General features: G+C 36.4%; 1 protein-coding gene across 1 annotated transcript; it reads right to left on the reverse strand.

Moving 5' to 3' along the window:
- Positions 1-8,059: 8,059 nt before the first annotated feature.
- On the reverse strand, positions 8,060-13,540 carry LOC145581183 (uncharacterized). Its single transcript, XM_081638239.1, has 3 exons — positions 13,380-13,540; positions 8,702-9,123; positions 8,060-8,562 (listed from the first exon to the last, which is right to left on the reverse strand). The coding sequence occupies exons 1-3, from the start codon at positions 13,538-13,540 to the stop codon at positions 8,060-8,062; spliced, it is 1,086 nt and encodes a 361-aa protein (XP_081494365.1).
- Positions 13,541-14,361: the final 821 nt, after the last annotated feature.

The following is a 14,361-nucleotide window of genomic DNA, read 5'->3' on the forward strand; positions in this document are numbered from 1 at the left end:
ACTAGAAACATTCCTTTAGTCCTTCTCAAGTACTCAAGGATTGGTTCTTAGTAGCTTTTAGTATGCTTATCCTGAATTTTCTTGAAACCTGCTACACATGCACAAGTCATATGTAACATCTTGCTTTGTACATACCATGGTGTATGTAATGGACCTTCTTGCAAATGCATAAGGTACATTATCCATACGACTCAACTCTACTGGCTTTTGAAGGCATTGAGTTTTACTGAGCGTAATACCATGAGGCATGGGAAGATATCCTCTCTTAGAGTCTTGCATCTTCAACCTATCAAGAATCTCATCAATATGAGTCTCTTGATTAAGTCCAATCATTCTTCAAGATTCATTTCGTGGATCTTGATTCCCAATATGTACTCAACATCTTCTAAGTCTTTCATATAGAAACAACTCTTTAACTATTGCTTGACTGACTCAAGCATTGATATGTCATTTCATATGAACTGTATGTCATCTACATACAAGACTAAGAAAATCAGATTGCTCCCACTAAACTTCTTGTATCTACAAGATTCCTTTTCGTTCTTTTAGGAAATCAACCTGTTTGACTGCCTAATCGAAACGATCGTTTCAACTCCCTGATGCTTACTTCAATCCATAAATGGATTTCTGAAGTTTACAAAACTTTCTAGGAATTTCTGGATTTTCAAAACCCTTGGTTTGTATCATATACATTTCCTCCATCATGAACATTTCAAGAAGACGGTTTTGATGTCCTACTACTTAATTTCGTAATCGAAAGTCAGCAATCACTAGAAGAATCCGAATAAAATTACGCATCTAATGGGTTTAACCCCATTTGTAAGTCTATCAAGGGCTAACACATCTTTTCAGACATGGAGTCCATTCTGGATTTCTTGAGTTGGTGCTTACCAAAGCTTGCTTGTAGGCTGTGATTTCCACACATTCCATTAGGAAATTTTGGAATCCACCTTCTCTCAGAATTTCAACAAACTGTTTGTTTTGATCCTGAGTAACCTACGACAGGTATGAGCAACAATAGAATTATTCTCTTCAACTCTTTGAAGCTTTTTACTCAAATGGGACGATAGAAGCCTTACTAGTTGAATTAGCTTGCTTCGACACATGATTTATCAAATTAGTTGACTTCATGCGCCTTCGTCTCTGATATGGTGTTATTCACATCCATTTGTTGCTCGTCTCGAATCTCTTCGAGATCTAACTTTACTCCCACTTGGCTTTGTAGAAAGAGATTTCTTTCTATGAAGACACTATCGCGAGCAACAAACATTTTGTTATCTAGCGATTGTAGGAATAATACCTTTTAGTTTCCATGGGAAAACCCACGAGGAACCATTCATCTGATTTAGGGTCTATTATGTCATCTTTGCAAACATTTTTCATCGATTCCATAACCCTTAATCCTGTTTAGAAAAGGCAACTTTTTGGAACATTTCCAATCCATAACTCTTATGACGTCTTTTCAACTGCTTTGGTTGAGTTTCTGTTTAGTATTTTTGCAATTTTTGTTCTAATGCATATCCTCAAAACGATATTTGTAAATCATTTAAGCTTGATTCTTTTCTTAACACACATTTTTAATTGTTGTGTTCCTGGAGTGTGAATTAATTACACAATTCCCTTTAGATGATCATTAATTTTGAGTTAAATATTTATCACAACAATCGTATTGTAGTGTTAAATTGTTTATCTCAAACTGATTTTACATTTCATTCTGGAATTCTTGAACATTTCAATAATTCCAAGCTTTACTTCATTAAGTAATTATGGACATATTTACTTAAATCGTTAGTAAAAGCAAAGAAATAGTTAAATCTCTATCTAGCTTTTGAACTTATTGGTCCACACACATCCATATGTATGAGTTCCAAAATATCATTAGCTCTTTCACCCTTTCAACTAAAAGGTGACTTGGTCATCTTACCTCCCATGCATGACTTTTAATTTTTAAATGATTCATAATCAAATGAGAATAAGAGTCCATCCATTTGAAATCTTTCGATGCGCAATTGGTTTACGTGACCTAATCCTACTTTGTTATAAGTAAGTTTGTATTAAATCATCTAATTTTGCTTTTGTGATCTACTTATATCAATGTCATAAATCAAAATTAACTCATATCTAGCATAAATGAAAACAATTTATTACCTTGGTCATGGATCAACACTTGCCCAAGCCAAGTAAACCAAATCAGTATTCAAACAAAACTGAAATATTGTTTCATCAAAACCGGAAATTGTCTAAAATCATCATAAAAATTCTGAAATTAAAACTATGAAGCTTTTCTTGGCCACTCGAACACTTCTAGTGCACCTTCAAGCTCCATTTCCATGCTAGCCTCACTTCTTTGCAGTTTCTGCACAACATTAATAATGTTAGGCACTGCAACTTGGTATCACATACCTAAGTGAAAGTTAAAATGTTTATAACATAATACCTGAGGTTGATGCTCCATTCTTCTTGAGGAAGTCAAGGTATTTCTGGCAATTTCGCTTCCAATGCCCCTTTTTCTTGCAGTAAAAGCATTCACTCTCATCTGCAGCCTTGGGCTTTGGAGTCGCCTTAGGCTTTTCAGGAGCCTTGGTAACTTTCTTGCTCTTAGCCTTTTGCCCCTTTTTCTTCTTGAACCCCTTTCCCTTTTGGATCATAAGAACCTCTTTCTTAGTTTCGTTAGGGATTTGTTTTTTAGCACTAACCAGCATAGCATGCAACTCATTCATAGTCTTTGCAGCATCAGACATATTAAAGTTCATGATTAACTGATTAAAAGTTTCTGGAAGTGAGTGGAGAATGATGTCTGTTGCCATCTCATCACTGTATGGGTGCCCCAGTTTTTCCATATTTTGAATAAGGCCGATTATTTTGAAAACATGATCATGAACTGTGGTACCCTTCTCCATCTTACAATCCAGAATCTCTCGATGGAGCTCGTACCTTTCAACTCGTGCCTGTTTCTTAAACAAGGCTTTGAGTTCTTGCATTATGCTATATGCATCTTGATCCTCAAAACGCTTTTGAAGACCAGGCTCCATAGTAGCAATCATCAAGCAAGTGATAGGCACAACCCTGTCAAGAGTTTCCTTGTGCTTACGAATCTCTGCCGTAGTAGCATTTTCTGGCAAAGGTCCTGTCAATGACATCCTCTCTACCTTCAGATTTCAGAACAAGCCTTAGCATTCTTTCCCAATTGGAAAAGTTATCCCCTGTCAACCTATCCTTCTCAAGGAATGGTCGAAGATTGTAAATGTTGTTGTCATTGTGATTACGGCTACCCATCTATGTCAAAATAAGGCAAAGTTTAATAATTATGTTTAATTAAAATTAAAGTACCATAAACGAATTATATAGTTAACTTTAAAACACTTTATTCAATATTAAATGATCCCAATTGAATTTTAAGTGATTCCAAGACCCTTTATTTGTGCAATAATTGACCGGACTTTGGCCCTACCATCAAGCATTACATTTTCAAGGTGAGTAAACTCTTTACTGATTACAACTCTGTAACTCTTGGTTGAATAATTAACCATCACATGCTTAATTATTACCCTTTGCTTCAAGGTTCTAAACGCTTTAGGTAACCTTGTTGAGCATAACCAATTAAAATTGTAAAACTTGATTTACCCCAAGTTTCCCAAGATATAAAATGACACCTAGCTTTGGCATGACCCATCATCAAATATCAAAGGTTAGTTGGGTTTTTAATTGGAAAAGCAATCTCAATATTACTAGGACCTAGATTTATTATGTTGTGATTATATAGTGAACTCTAGCGCATCATCAAACAACATAAATAAAATCTAACATGCATAATCTACTAATGCATAAAATAAAGCATGACATAGTATGACCCCTTAGTTCTAAGAAAACTAGAAATGAAATGCTCCCACTTGAACCTTCATGGATCTCCATCCACCTTGTTCCTTTGGGCCTTCACTTCATGGGCTCCTTTGGACTAACACTATTTAAATAACTAATCTATTTACTTTAAATAAAAGTTACAAAAATACTAACGGTTCGCAGACCGTATTTAGATTACAAAAATACATCACGATGCGCAGATCGTATTTAGAATCTATGGGCCATACTAGTCTATATATAGCAGCATAATATCATATATTATATAAAAGTGCCATATAATAAAAATCACTCAACATGCTTGTCTAAACTACAACATCGAATGTTCATAATTAAGGCAACGCATTTCCTAAAATATCTCATATTTTAAATCATAATTAGATAATATCATATATTATTCATGACCAATTATAAAATATCATATATCTTAATTTAGGCATGAGATAGAATCAAAACATATTTTAATCTGGAAAGATAAATCATATTTAATCTTCCATGATTATCCCAACTTATTTAGGAGATTCTATCCTAATTACTAGCCAATCAAATAATTTTAGAATCAATTATATCCTAATCTAATTATGGGATAATCACATTATTTAAATCAATTATTATCCTTTTGGAATATGCTCAGAATATCCTAACAAATCTTATCCAAAATTAAACACTTTAATTAGGATAATTTCAAATTTAACAACTTTAAATATGGATAATATCAAATATAACAACTTTTGAAAGATTTGATTTTATCCTAAATAAAAGATTTTATTTCAAATCAAACAATTTTATCCCAAAATAATTTGTAATTATCTTAAACTATTTAAAATAAAATAAAATAAATTTTTTTTTTTGAAAAACCGTGTGCCACCAAACGCCGGCCACCGTGGTTGGCCAGCCGAAGCTAGCCATGGTGGCTGGCTGCTTCACGCAGCCACTGCCGCAAGGCAGCAGCGAGGCAGCAACACTTGCCAGGGCTGCAGGCCACCGTGCGCGGCCAGCCTTGGCTAGCCACGGTGGCTGACTGCTTTGCAGCAGCCACTGCCACGCAAGGCAGAAGCAGCAGCCCAGCTGCAGCTGTGGCAGCAGCCGTGCAACGCTTGCACGCTGCTGCCCAGCCACCGGACCACCTGCCCTGCCACCCTCCCTCTTGGACTGACCCCTGGTCGGCAGCCACCGTGGCTGCGCCACCTAGCCGTGGCTGCCGGCCACCTTAAATATTTTTTTTTTGTTTTTAATTTAATTAAAATAACCTTTATCAAAATTAAATTAAATCAGTCCAAAATTAAAATTAAATCCCCATTCAATCTTAAAATTAGGGTTCATCATAAAATTAATCCCAATTTAATTCTAACTTTTAAAATTAAATCGATGATCATACACAAAACATTTTTATGCATAAACCAATCCAATTAAAATTATGAAATATGAATCAAATCGAATTAAATCAAAATCAAGCACAAAAATCATATTTTAGGGCTAGGGTTTTCGAAAAATTCGAAATTAGGGTTCTAGGGTTCGAAATTTTCGAATGAACTAGGGCATAAATCGATCCTCTTCATGGCTATTTTGAGCATCATTAAATCGCATTTAATCAATTCCAAAAGTTTAATCACATTAAAAATAATAATTGAACCATAATTAAATTAATTTCTCCCTCTTAATTGATTATAAAATTATGAACATGGACTTCAAATAATCGTATTATTATAATCAAGCGTGTTCATGCAAGAGGCTAACTGATACCACTGTAGGATTTAATAGGTACTATAAGCGGAAATTCTTGAATCATATTCATGAGCACCTAAACCAAGATCGCATGCATAACACACAAGACATATAATTATATCTTTGAAGCGTGATCTCCACGTAGCTATTCGATCGGCAAATCAGGGAGAGAATAGAGCCCCAAGCGTTGCTCCTCTACTTAGTCCACGAGATTCGAACGAGCCGTCCACCAATACTAGATTGGTCGAGTGAAGGGGAAAACCACGATCACTACCTTTAATGGACAACTGACCACCGCACGAACCACCACCACCACGAAGCACCACCGGCGCCAAGGAGGAGGAGAGAGCCGTGAGAGAGAGAGATTTGAGGGGCTAGGTTTCGTGTTTGCTAATTCGGGTTTGATCTTACTGATCACTGAATTGTCATCATGCAAAACCCTAGACAACTAGTCTATTTATAATCCTATTATAATTAGACTAGGTTACGAAGCCCAAAACCCACCATAATCCTCTACATGGCCGGCCACCTAGGGGACGAGGCCCATCTTGGGCCTTGTCCTCTAATGCTCGATCTAGGCCCTTTGTGTGACCTTATAGGATCCGTCCAATTGGGCTTTGGCCTATTTTACAAGCCCAAAGATCGTTAGTTTCTCTAGCTATGATATAACGACGACCCAAATGTACGAACTTAATTATCTCCATAATTTGATCCATTTATATATCTAGTAATTGCACATGACGAAGACATAAATCCTTTAGAATCACCCCCACAAACCTACAAATCCACCCACAAGCCACCAAATCCAACCAAGAGTCAAGCAACCACCCACGAATAACCAGATCTGAAACCCACTAGTAAGATGGATTGGAATTTGAAGGGAGATGAGAGATGAAGAAGCTGAAATGAGAGATGAAGGGGGAGAGAGAAAGCTGAAATGAGAGATGAAGGAGGAGAGAGAAAGATAATTAATTTAGATTAAGGTTATAATGTTGTGTAATTATGTGTAATATTATGTGCTAATAATTTTTAAATGAGGGTATTTTAGTCATTTTGACAGAAAAAAGTTACTAAAATAGGAAAGAAATAAGTTTGTTGCAAATAATAGTTAGCACCCTTTTTTGGTAAATGTTGCAAATAACTGTTAACGGAGGTAGTATACAAGATTACCAAAGAGAATTGAAATTTTTGCAATTTACCAAAGAGAAAAAGAGAAACTTAAGTGTTACTAAAGAGAATTTCCCTATTTTTTTTAATCTAATATGAAATACAAAGTACAAAATAAGTAATAAGGTATTCTTGTCAAAAAAAAAAAAAAAAAAAAAAAAAAAAAAAAAGTAATAAGGTATTGAAATTGGGTGAAATATCTATCTATTAACTTATACTAAAAGCGAATAATCAATGACACTTGTCATTACCTTGTGAAAAAATTTTCCGCCTTTTTCGCTTCTCTCTTTACTTTTTTTTTTTTTTTTTTTTCCAGTTTGACAATCATATTCCATATATACCCAAATAAAATATTTCTAAATATCTTTTACATACTTTATATTTTGTATTATTGTCAAAAATATTTAACAACCGTGCATTGCACGGGATTTTAACCTAGTGGAGTATATAGCTTAAGTTTCAATAAGGTATGATTGCCTCACCATGAACCAATCCCCTCCCCTTATGCCAATAGAAGCCTTCGGTTGGGCCTAGTTGCCAAACTGTATAAAACAAGAACGATTTGCCAAATTGGTGTTAAAAAATAAATAAATTACTAAAATAGTGTTTACTTAAAAATATTTCTCAAAATAGTGTCCATGTAGGTTCGAAAATTACAAAGCTAGGAGTTAAAAATTAATGGCTAATACAATCCAAATATATATGTATACCATCAAATTTTTTATCTTTAACGCTTACGGTATCTTGACCAGAGTGAATACGAAGTAATATAAATGTTTAAAAATTTTCTAGCATTTTTGTTATGGATATAACCTTGTCAAAAAACGTATATGTAACATGATACATAATGCATTATTTAGTCGGATTTAATTTATCAAAGGGCACTCAATCACCATTCTTGAAACCAACTGCTAGTTCTACAATGCAATATCAATTTGGAGATGATATTACTTTATTACAAAATAACTCAAAACATGTCATACTAGCTAAGTAAAAAACTCAATTTAGCACCAGTTTTTATGAATTTGGAGATGATGATCGGACAACCTTCAAGGTACAGATGTGTGCTCATGCTTCAAATGAAAATTTGAAGAGTCATGTTGGCCAAGAAGTAGAGTTGGAAGCTCCATTTGATCTGTTAAAAAGTAGACATGCAACATTGTTAGTAAGAAAAGTAATTCCGTTTGAACAACTATATATACATATAAGAAAATTATCTTAAAAAATTAGCTAACCTTGATGAACAAGTTTTTTTTTATTGTGTCCCTTTTGTCGACAAACACTACATGTCACCCTTGCTCGATTACCTTCATGCATCCATCTCATTTCGTAATCTTTGAGAAGTAGGTCGTCCGGGACTACGCTTGTGACTAGCATCGGCAACAACTTTTGGTCCATTATAATGTGTCCAATAGTCTTTGTCAGGGATAGGATGAAATGTAGCTCTATATGTTCCCATATATTCACCACTTGAATAAAATGGGTCAACAAATTGAGCTGGTGACAAACTATATGACCTACATACAGCAAGAACATGGGAACAAGGAATTTTGTATGTATGAAGCTTGTTACATGTGCAAGTTTTGCGACTAAGGTTGACTGTATGGGTATGAGAACTCTTTTTTTGTTCTCTATTGCCACGTCCAGTTGTCACTTGGTAGATGCCATCGTCTCGGTGATACATCTCAACCTTGTGATGAACTGCTTTAGCATCATTAGCTTCTATGTCCTTCGTTGTTTTATCGCTATACAAATGTCCATCAAGAAATCTTTTTTTCGATGATTCACGTCTTTGTACAAAATATGTATTCACTAAAAAAAAATGTCAATTTGACTAGTGCTGTAATAGGTAAAAAACGAGCTCCCTTAACCACATTATTGAAGACCTCAGCTAAGTTGGATGTTTTTAGCCCATATCTAAAACCACCATCATGGCCAAGAGACCACATACTAGCATCAATATTACCTAAATATCGACAAGCTTCTACATTCATCTCACCTATTTTTTGCAATCCATGGTCAAACTTTTTCTTTTGATGTTGGAAAGCTGTCCAACCAAATATTTTCTTCAGCTCTTTGTTCTTAAATTGAGTATGAACATTTGAGGCCAAGTGACGAATACAAAATCTATGATACGCATATGGGTCCCTCCATCCGGTGTTTTCTTCCTTCATTGCTTTCATAATGCCACCATGTCTATCTGAAATAACACACAAGCCAGATCGTTGTGTAACAAATCTCCTTATACATGCCATAAACCATGGCCAAGTGTTGCCATCTTCACATTCAACAATGGCAAAAGCAAGTGGAAAAAGCTGGTTATTAGCATCAACGCTCATTGCAATTAAGAGAGTCCCCTTATATTTTCCATATAAATGTTGAATTATTTAGAGTATTGGTGACAAATATTCATGTGTTTGATTGAATTTCTTAGGTTAAGGTGTTGAAATTCAATTAAACAAGTTAAAGAGCAATTTGTATCTCGGTTTAGAGAAGTTTTCCTCCGCCCTGTAGTCCGCCCAATGGCGCGCCCGACAGGGCGAGCCATCGCCCGGTAGGGCAGGGGTCTTCGCCCGGTAGGGCGCGAGAGAAAAGAAAAATTAAGCGTTGTCACCGTCCGGTAGGGCCATCGTCGCCCGGTAGGGCGAACGTCGCCCGGTCGGGCGCGAGAGCACCCAAAATTTTCTGGGTTGCTTGTTTTCTTTCGCCCGGCAGGGCGCGGGGGACAATATTGACAGTTATTCTTCAGTTTTGCTTGGTTTATTGCTCTTGATATAAATATGAGAGTTCATATTGATGATATAATTTTAAGAAATCAGTTTTATTTTCTCATTCTCTTGAAACCTTTTGCAAGTTATTGTTCATCATCACAAATCACAAAAGCTTATTTACATTGTATTGTAATCATCCTACTTGTGATTGCAATTGTTCTTCGTTGTATCTCCTGAGTAAATTTCCGTGATACCCGGTTGTAGTATAGGGTCGGAATTATACTTTTGGATTGTTGGGAATTTTGTGTTTACAAGGGTCACAAAGAAAATTGCAAAATTAACGGAAAATCTTCGAGGCGTGAACGGACCAATAAAGGAGGTGAATACTATGACCCAAGTTATTTCCAATCTTTAGGTTTAGTACATGAAACAACCGCGGCATATACACCACAACAAAATGGTGTAGCGGAAAGGAAGAATAGGACACTAGAAGAAATGGTTAATTCTATGTTGTCATATTCGGGTTTAAGTGATGGATTTTGGGGTGAAGCCGTTTTAACGGCTTGTTACGTGTTAAATCGTGTTCCCATGAAAGGGAAAGATATTATCCCATATGAGCTATGGTATAAAAGAAAACCAAACTTGAGTCATCTCAAAGTTTGGGGTTGTAGGGCAATTGTAAAAGTGCCGGAACCTAAACGTAAAAAGTTAGGTGAAAGAGGAGTTGAATGCATTTTTATAGGATATGCGGATCATAGCAAATCCTATAGGTTCTATGTAATAGAGCAAAATGACTTTTGGTCGGTTCACACCACCATTGAGTCAAGGGATGCATTGTTTGATGAAAATCGATTTTCTTCAATTCCTAGACCAAAGGATATAACTCCAAATACCAATGTTCAAAGTTTTGATCAAGTTGTCATTGATCAAGAGGTGAATGACAAAACTCATTTAGAGGAGGCATCTACATCATCATCACAACCTAGGAGAAGTAAGAGGGCAAGGAAAGAAAAATCTTTTGGCCCGGACTTTCATGTGTACTTAGTTGAAGGATCAAGGGAATCTGTTTCGACACAATTTCCATACATTTTTAATGTGGAAGATGATCCTTTGACCTATGGTGAGGCTATGAGGTCTCGTGATGCTCCATTTTGGAAGGAAGCTATTAATGATGAGATGGAATCCATCATGGGAAACAATACTTGGGTATTAGCTAATTTACCACCAAAATGTAAACCAATAGGGTGCAAATGGATCTTCAAAAAGAAATTGAAGATTGATGGAACGGTTGAAAAGTTCAAAGCCCGGTTAATGGCACAAGGTTTTACACAAAAGCCTGGTATTGATTATTTTGATACATATGCACCTGTTGCTAGAATCTCAACTATAAGGTTGTTGATTGTACTTGCGGCAATCCACAATCTTGTGATCCATCAAATGGATGTCAAGACAGCGTTCTTGAATGGAGATCTAGAGAAAGAAGTTTACATGCGACAACCGGAAGGGTTTGTTGTGGAAGGTCAAGAAGGAAAAGTTTGCAAGTTGATTAAATCTTTGTATGGGCTAAAACAAGCACCTAAGCAATGGCATCAAAAATTTGATGAGGTTGTGTTGTCTAATGGTTTTAAGTTGAACAATTCAGACAAGTGTATTTATAGCAAATTTGATGACAACGGTCAAGGTGTCATAATTTGTCTATATGTAGATGACATGTTGATCTTTGGAATGGATTTGTCACAAGTTGAAATGACAAAGTCTTTCCTTAGTTCAAAGTTTTCCATGAAAGACATGGGAGAAGCGGATGTCATTTTGGGCATAAGGATAAAGAGGGAAAAAGAAAAGTTGATTTTGTCACAATCTCATTACATTGAGAAAGTGCTCAAGAAATTCAATGTGAGTGAAGACACTACTTCTCTGTATTCAACACCTATGGATCCTAGCATAAAGTTGATACCTAATGAAGGTAATGCAGTTTCACAACTTGAATATGCTAAAGTAATAGGTTGTTTGATGTATGCCATGACAAGTACTAGACCGGATATTGCTTATGCAGTTGGTCAACTGAGTAGGTACACTAGTAAGCCTAGTATGCTACATTGGCAAGCGGTTCTACGCTTGTTGAAGTACTTGAAGAAAACCAAGGAGTTTGGTTTGTCTTATAGTGGATATCCTTCGGTTGTAGAAGGGTATTCGGATGCAAGTTGGATCTCTAACAAAGATCATTCCTCCACAAGTGGATGGGTTTTTCGATATGGGGGAGGTGCCATTTCATGGGCTTCTAAGAAGCAAACTTACATTGCGTACTCCACAATGACATCGGAGTTCATTGCTTTGCATTCGGCTGGTAAAGAAGCCGAATGGTTGAAGGATCTCATGTTTGAGATTCCTTTGTTGCCAAAACCGATATCACCAATAGTGATACATTGTGACAACAATGCTACCTTGGCAAGGGCTTATAGCCAAGTTTATAATGGTAAGTCAAGGCACATTGGAGTACGGCATAGTTACATCCAAGGGCTTATCAAGGATAGTGTGATCACTATTGATTATGTTCGAAAAAATCTTAATCTCGCCGATTGCTTCACAAAGGCATTGGCAAGAGATGTTAATAATAGGATGGCAATCGGTTTAGGATTGGAGCCCTAAATAATTACAAATGAGGAAGTCTTAACTTAACGCCCAATAAGACGTTGGGTCTTAAGTTCAATAAGATTAACTTTCTCATTTGCTAATTGGAAACTTGTTTAATCATCCAAGGTAAAGTTCCGGATTTACTGTGATGTATAAGAGGTTGTTTAACTTAATAGAATTCCTGATATTGTGCTTTGTCACAGGAGCATGTTTGGGATTCTACCTACATAAGTACGAGGTTTAGCCGTTTCAAGAAGCTATTAGGGACATAGCTTTGATGTACTTATGAATAGATATGGACACATGGCTTTAGTGTCAAGTAAATATGTATTTAAGTAATTAATCTTATGTGTGTAATATCTTCAAGTATCCAATATGTGTTGCTTTTGGTTCAAACGTTTTACGATACCGAATGGATACGGATTCTTGAATTGTATGTTGCACTAAGTGGGAGTTCAAGTCTTTGTACACTTTCATTTATGTATGAGATTGTTTTTTGTGATGATGATGTTTTGTAATGAGTCAAGTTTAATACTCTAAATGGGGGAGGATTGTTGAATTATTTAGAGTATTGGTGACAAATATTCATGTGTTTGATTGAATTTCTTAGGTTAAGGTGTTGAAATTCAATTAAACAAGTTAAAGAGCAATTTGTATCTCGGTTTAGAGAAGTGTTCCTCCACCCTGTAGTCCGCCCGGTGGCGCGCCCGACAGGGCGAGCCATCGCCCGGTAGGGCAGGGGTCTTCGCCCGGTAGGGCGCGAGAGTAAAGAAAAATTAAGCGTTGTCACCGCCCGGTAGGGCCATCGTCGCCCGACAGGGCAAGGGTCATCGCCCGATCGGGCGCGAGAGCACCCAAAATTTTCTGGGTTGCTTGTTTTCTCTCGCCTGGTAGGGCGAGGGCTCGCCCGGCAGGGCGCGGGGGACAATATTGACAGTTATTCTTCAGTTTTGCTTGGTTTATTGCTCTTGATATAAATATGAGAGTTCATATTGATGATATAATTTTAAGAAATCAGTTTTATTTTCTCATTCTCTTGAAACCTTTTGCAAGTTATTGTTCATCATCACAAATCACAAAAGCTTATTTACATTGTATTGTAATCATCCTACTTGTGATTGCAATTGTTCTTCGTTGTATCTCCTGAGTAAATTTCCGTGATACCCGGTTGTAGTATAGGGTCGGAATTATACTTTTGGGAAAGTGATCCCTCCCGTTCACGCCTCGAAGATTTTCCGTTAATTTTGCAATTTTCTTTGTGACCCTTGTAAACACAAAATTCCCAACAATAAATGAGTCCCATCTATGGTGATTAGAGGGCGACAATGCTGAAATCCCTCTATAAAAGGACCAAAAGCCCAAAAAACTCTCTGGAAAATATGAAGGTTAGGATCCGCGGTTTCACGGTTGGCAAAGTGAACAATGGTACCGGGATTTGCCTCCACCATAGCTTACATGAATTGTGGAAGAACTTCATATGACTCCTCCCAATCACCAAAGATTTCAGCTATAGCTATTTGTTTTGCACTCCAAGCTTTTTTGTACGAGATAGTGTAATTGAATAGATTTTTCACCACCTCAATCAAAACACGAACCTTGACGGATGTATTAACCTCTACAATGTTGCGTATATGATGAGTAATAAACTTAGATTTCAAGTTAGAGTGATCCTTTGAAAGAATGTCACTAACACAAGTGGAAGTATGAGGACCCTTGTATGTGACAATTGTAAATTTATCGGAGACTAAAGTCTTGCGTGTAGCTCTTAACTTCCAAGAACAATTCACAGGTTTCCTACCACAAATAAAGGTTATTGTGGTTGGTCTTGATTCACTCACTTAACGTTGATTTCTTTGTACAGAGTAACTTGTCACTGCCTCAATCATTGCATCTTTGTTTGCAAATTCTTGACCAATGCAAAATTCAACCCCTGACTTGTAAGAAGCCACGGAAACCCATGACACCCACTTATTAACTTCATCTTCGTCAATTTCAATTCGTTAATTTGTGTTACTCAGGGACTGGAGCACTAGAAGATACAACATCACTCTGCTTATCTTCGTTACTTTCGGCAGTTATGTCACCCTTATTCACCATATTTAATTCCTCATTAGCTTCATCACCTTCTCTATCACCCTCCTCGACGTCAACATCATTACAAGTGAGAGATGTATATTGAGAATTATGACCATCCTCTAATGTATGAGCATTAGTAACTTGATCAAAAAAATATTGGTCATTTGTGAACAACCTAGTATATGTACTATTT

Source organism: Chenopodium album, chromosome 15 (assembly GCF_948465745.1).
Source record: "Chenopodium album chromosome 15, dcCheAlbu1.1, whole genome shotgun sequence".
Classification (NCBI taxonomy): domain Eukaryota; kingdom Viridiplantae; phylum Streptophyta; class Magnoliopsida; order Caryophyllales; family Amaranthaceae; genus Chenopodium; species Chenopodium album.